The sequence below is a fragment of the Gavialis gangeticus genome, unplaced genomic scaffold (genome assembly GCF_001723915.1).
Source record: "Gavialis gangeticus isolate Ggan-Ray unplaced genomic scaffold, GavGan_comp1, whole genome shotgun sequence".
In the NCBI taxonomy this organism is placed as follows: Eukaryota; Metazoa; Chordata; order Crocodylia; family Gavialidae; genus Gavialis; species Gavialis gangeticus.
In genome coordinates this window covers 8,284,514-8,290,538 of record NW_017729024.1, presented here as the reverse complement: position 1 = coordinate 8,290,538, position 6,025 = coordinate 8,284,514, and the positions used below count along the sequence as shown (strand labels likewise).

The window sequence follows — 6,025 nt, the reverse complement described above, 5'->3', positions numbered from 1 at the left end:
ATCTTCCGAGGTCTCTTCCAGCCCTAATGTCTATGAAATATGAAGGGAAATAACACACACACACACACGCACGCACGCACGCACGCTTTACAGTCAAAGAGTATGTAAGTAAATCTCTAGTCCACTGTGTAGGCAATGACATTCAGCCTTATCTAGTCAGACTTATTTTCAAAGGTAAACCAAAAATACAATGTCCTCCCTCCTTTCTAACCCCAACACAAGGGCAGTGGGGCACTGTGGCCTGGTGTTCTCCCAGATACCATCTAGGGCAGAACTATTCCACAGTAGACATACCTGTTACATACCTCCCTGGGGGTGGAATTGGAAACACTCCATCTACCTTCCCTCACCTCCTCAACCTTCCAACCAGAGTTTCTACTAGCATGGGAAGTAGCAGACCAGTAGCAGATAGTGAAGGTGTAAAGCTGCAAGGATGGGGACCTATGGCTCAAGCTGGAGTTAGCTTCCCACACTGCCTACAACCATGTCAGTGGCGCATGATTGGTTACAAACAAGGGTGAAGGATCTTTGAGTATCCCAGGAGGGTAGCAGGAGGCTACAGAAGCCTACTTGACTGTGAGGAACTCCTCACTATACCCTATATATAATAGGGTGGATAGGATCATTAGGGTTTACTGGTGTAAGACTTGAAAAGTATTGGCCTCCCCCAGCTTTGTTAACGCTCTATCAGCCTAGAGCAGAGGTTCTCAAACTTTTTTTTTCGCAGACCACTTGAAAATTGCTGAGGGTCTCGGCGGACCACTTAATAAACTTTTTTTTGTTCTACAAATGAAAGCACACAACTCATATTTTAATATCAGCAGTCTTACCGTACAAGTACATATACTTTTGATTGTTCTGCAACCTTTCTGCGGACCACCTGAATGGAGCTCACGGACCAGTGGTGGTCCATGGACCGCAGTTTGAGAACCTCTGGCCTAGAGCATCGCATAGGTATCAAACTCTGACACTGTGTTTAACTTACAGAAATCAATGAAGAAACAAATAATCTAAACTGGCTTGGATAGTAATACAATAGGACTATTCCACTCCCTAATCTGAATCCAGATTAGGACCCACTTAAACCAGGTGGCTGTAGTAGGGTCCTTTGTCTCCACATGACTCTATACAGAGTTATTGTCAGGGGTCAGCAACCTACGGCCTGCAGGTTGGGCTTAGCCTGGGAAGTAACTGGATCTGGGCCTGTGATACATCCCAATCAGCAGCATGTGACTCACCCCAGCACATCCCTTCTCCACTCTGTACCATGCTACCAATCCCCTCCACAGCCCTTCCTGCTCTCTCGCTCGCCTAGGCAGGCGATGCTTACTAGAAGTGAGCTCTCTCTCTCTGCCCACCTCTCCCCACAGCTATGGCAAGCACTGTTTACCAGAGGTAAGCTTTCTTCCTCTCTCCCTCCCCTGCCCTGTCTTCTGACATCAGCAGCCACCTAGTTCCCCCTTCTCCCCCCCTACAGGAGGGCAGTGGTGGCCTGTAGCACAGTTGGCTTGCAAGCACCTGGCCCATTGCTCCAAAAGCTTGCAGACCTTGGTCTATGTCATTCTGTGGTCTGGTGCAAGAGACCCCTGTTCCTCCCTGAGCAATCAAAATAATTGTGTACCCCAACAGATCTTGACAGTTTACCAGGCCCATTCTGGGCCAACATGGTGTCCCTTCCAAGCCTCTGTCACTCCCTGCACAATGTGGATCATGGTCCAAAAAACTCATGATCAGAAAGGGAAAACAATTCCTCCAACTATGTCTCCCCTGGAGTGTGGCTATCCAGGGCCATTCCTGCCTTTTTGGCTGCTAACAAGACCTTGCACTAGGCCTCAGTCCCAATGTATCACTACTAAATGGGCAAGATGTTGAGCAGCCCCCATGGTTATCTTTGTCTAATGGATGTGTCTATTTTAGGTGCCACTGAGATCTCAAAACCCTAGCTCACCATGCCACCTAATGCTGTCAGCCTCCTAAGTTTCTGCTGGTGGACATGTGCAAAACCAACTGAATCTCAATGGCGACAAGCAATTCTGAGTCTAACCCTGACTAGGATTCAAAAAGTAGGCATTCCTTTGCCTATACCAGAGGCTCACAACCCTTTTAGACTCAAGACATCCCTTAATTAACTCATGTCACCCCTTGGAAAATACCAGTTTCAAATTTTCACTTGTTTTTTAACAACAGAAAAGTAATAGAGCAATACTTCTATTGCAAAAAACTCAGAAAGCCCACAACAGGTAAGACTGTTTTTTTAACACTATGGATTCCTATTAGAAATCTCTGGGTTTATCTTGTGAATCTTGTTTGCATACCTAACAGTGCTACCATTGTGTGGCACCCCACAGCACCCTTGAAAAGATCACAGGGCTTCCTGGTTGAGAATTACTGGGTATACATTACAGCAGGGATTTGAAAACAACTTTCTGCATGTTTTCTAAGCTCCAAGCTATGAGATCACTCATGTAAATATTAACTGGGTCAAACAGAACCCATTTTACACAAAATTGAACATCTTAAAAGAGGAGTAACAAACCCCTCAATAGAATAACCTATGGCCTAAGAAGAGGGATTTTAACATGCCTGTGATAGCCTGGGAGAGTGCTCTAACACTGGGTTATAAAGAATGAAGGGACCATTTCCTACAACTTGTGTTTTGTGTATATTCTTACTTGGTAGGTCTATTCTGAAAATGCCTGGCCCTGGAGGTATATAACCTAATTTGAGAATGCCACCAGGCTTCGAACAGCGAATTCCTGTGTAAATCCAGTACTAGGTGCTTAAACTTCTTTGAGGATCTGTGCCTTAAGTCCTTTTCTGACTTGATGATGAGGTATTTTATCTTGGAATATTGGCCAACAACTGATCTGAGTTAGCCAAGGGAGTGTAAGTTATTTACCTTAAGGAAAAATAACTTATGGCAGATAAAACACATTTTGTTTTGTTTTGAAACAACAGAAGGAGAAAATCTGTTGTCAGAACGTTAATAACATTAAAACAGACCCCTTACCTGGTTTGATGGTTTCCATTTTACTATGTTTGGAAGTTCATCCTTAATGTCATCTATAATTTCCACAGCTATTCTCTGGAGAACATAAGCTGGGATGAAAGCAGCAATTTAAGACTGAAATCAAAATCTCTGAATAAAACAAAAGAATGGCAAGGTTGGGGCAGGAAAGGAATAATAAGTGTCTCATAAATAAGATCACATACCTTGTCCAGCAAATCTATTTATCACCTGTCCACATAGCCACCCGATTGGTTTAATAGGCATGTTGGATCTGGGATGAGTTCCCTCCAGGTCTCAGATACCTCCAATGACTAACCTAACTAGTTTCTTAGATCACAAATGACTCAACACATCCACATCACTGTAACCATACAGAGAGCCTTTATGACAGCACAGTAGATCGCTTAGATACCCGCTTAGCTTTTGCTGCATACATGTAATATCTACAATATATTATTTCCTAAGAAATCATGCATCTTCTCAGAAGTTGTAAGGTAAACAGCCACATTTCCTGTAGGTCCTTTATGAAGAAAGTGTTTTACATTTTGCTCTTTTACTATTTTGTTAGCAAGATGAAGGTACAAAGCCAGACCTAGACAATCAGGGCTATTACATATGACTAGGTGGCTTTGTTCTACTAACAGTCCAGCACGTTCTGAATGATTGATTCAATCTGTGGCTGAGTGGCATAATCCCCATTTCACAGTTTCCATTTTACAGTATGGAAACCAAGGTAGAAATTATGTTAGTTAATTTGGGGTCTGAGTTAAGAGGAAAAAAAAGGAACTCAAGTCTGAAAATAAAAATTAATGTTTGCCATGTACCCAAATAAAGTCCTAAAATCTCATTTCAAAATAAAGGCAAAAGGGAGCCCAAAATTCCTGGCTTGGAAACTAAATAAAATGGCTGGCTTCTTGTCTTCATGTTCAAGATCAGGGATTGGCAATGCTTTTTGGCAGTAGACAGGAATCACCCAGTTTAGGTATGAAGTAGGCCAGCATTAAGACCCAGCCACCAGACTGAAGTGAGATGGTGCAGGCAGAGCTACCCTCTACTGAAGCCCTCAGTACCCAGCTGCAGTGCTGTGTATCAAAAAGCCCCTCACTACCGAACGCTACAGCTCTCCAGGCTGGATCCAGCCCATGGGCCCCAGGTTGCCAAACCCTGTCTGAGATAAAAATATTCAGTTCAAGTCTTTAGCTTCTTTTGTACCATACTTGTTCTGGAAAATAAGTGGGCTCCAGCTGCTTATGGTTTCTGGTGTATCTGTCTCCCAGACAAGGAATCCTGGAGCTCTCAGATCAGCTCTCCTAGTGAACAGCATGTTGTGTCACACACCAATGCTCAAAAATATGACTGGAGCCATTAAATGCAGCAATAAGATTCAAATAGTTCTCATTATGCCTGCATTGGTTTAACAGACTGCCAATATTAGGAAATAGCAGAAACTGAGGATTGCTATATTTCTCTACTATGGATGTTTTTTAAGGACTTTAAATGAAGGTATTTGCAAACTTGCATTTGGGAACTGTCAGGTAAGGTACAATAAAGCCATAGGAAAAGTACAGTCTGAAGAACTGTTGCAGGACTGCCTCATTACCTGCCACTGGACTTGTGAAGATAACTGTGTGGGTTAAGAATTGTGTCCATTTAAAATTCAAATCTCTACCCATTTTATCAGTAACTGCCTGTCCTAACCTCTGATAACATTTGACAAACTCTCAAACTAGATGAATTGAAAACTCAATTAGAACAATGCCTGGGTACCAACAAATATACAGCAACTAACAGCATTACTACCAGTCTCCCACCGTTTTCAGTGGACCTTTTCTTATACCATTAGGGTTTCAGTTTCAGGCATCTTTCCTAAATACAAGTACAGAAATATCCCACTATATTCATGGCTCATTGCTTACTTGTTGAAGACTTCCTAAGAAAGGATTTAATATGCTGTACCAAAACTCTTGTTGGCATCCAAGGAAAACTGACTTGTCACATGTAGTCTTCTTTTTGTTTTAATTTACATTAGAAGATAGCTGACATAACACTGTCACAGACTCATCCAATACCCTGTGGAGCCCCAAGCTTCTCCTTACTATTCCAGTGCTTGTCTAAAGGAAAAGACCAAGGTTTTCCCTCGGATAACGCCTTATCCCTGTGTAAGCCTCTGCTCTGCTGCCCTGTACTGGACCCCACAGATGCAATAAGGGGAATCTTTGCCAACTTCAGGTGTTTCCTGCTTGGGTCATGACAGAGCCCCCAGTCCCCCTCTCTGCAGAGTACCACCTGCCCTGAGATCACACTTTACCACAGGCAACCAAACAACAAAAGGATTTATTACACAGAAGACAAGAATCATACAGGAAAAACCAAAAGACAGAACAAAATGATGTTTCTTGTCCTCTCATCTGCTACAACCTATCAGAAAATCCTATCAGTCTTTCCAGAGATTAGCTTTCCTGCTAACCCTGCCAAGTCCTGACCACTGGAGTCAGGGACTCTGATCCCAAGCCTTGGGATAATCTAAAGACCACCACTACCTCACAGATAGATCATAAATACCTCCAAGGCAGCACCCCCCAACCAGCTTTTTTCACTTTGTTCAAAAGTTGCAGCATTCTGCAGAAAATTCTTCCCTCCCAGGGCACCTGGAACTCTCCTACCTAATGGCCCATTTCCTTGAGATGCCTTTGCTATGGGCTGATTTTTACCATCACAGGCAGACAGCATCTTGGATGTGATTCCAATAATAGCCTTTTCTGCCTGTGTTTGGGAGTGGCAATTTTTCTTGCTCTAGTAACAAAATAAGCAAGAGATGCTTGAAAGCTTCACCGTCTCTCTTTTCCTTAGACAGACATTCCTCAGTTCCTTTGATATAACAGCTCTTAATCAGAGATCTGGACATAACCTTTACCTAAACTAACCTTTACCTAAACTATGTCCCAAAAATGTACAAACACATGCAGACAGCAAAACATAATTGATGCAGTGAAAAAGGTGACAAATAAATAAATA

General features: G+C 42.8%; 1 protein-coding gene across 1 annotated transcript in view; it reads right to left on the bottom strand.

Moving 5' to 3' along the window:
• Positions 1-3,582, bottom strand: part of SPATA9 (spermatogenesis associated 9) — a 21,413-nt gene extending 17,831 nt beyond the window's left edge. The window contains exons 1-2 of the mRNA XM_019516872.1: positions 3,214-3,582; positions 3,011-3,099 (exon numbers count right to left, since the gene is read on the bottom strand). Coding sequence (XP_019372417.1) covers positions 3,011-3,099; positions 3,214-3,274 — 150 coding nt within the window. The 5' untranslated portion in view covers positions 3,275-3,582. The remainder of the gene's footprint in view (positions 1-3,010; positions 3,100-3,213) is intronic.
• Between the last annotated feature and the right edge of the window lie 2,443 nt (positions 3,583-6,025).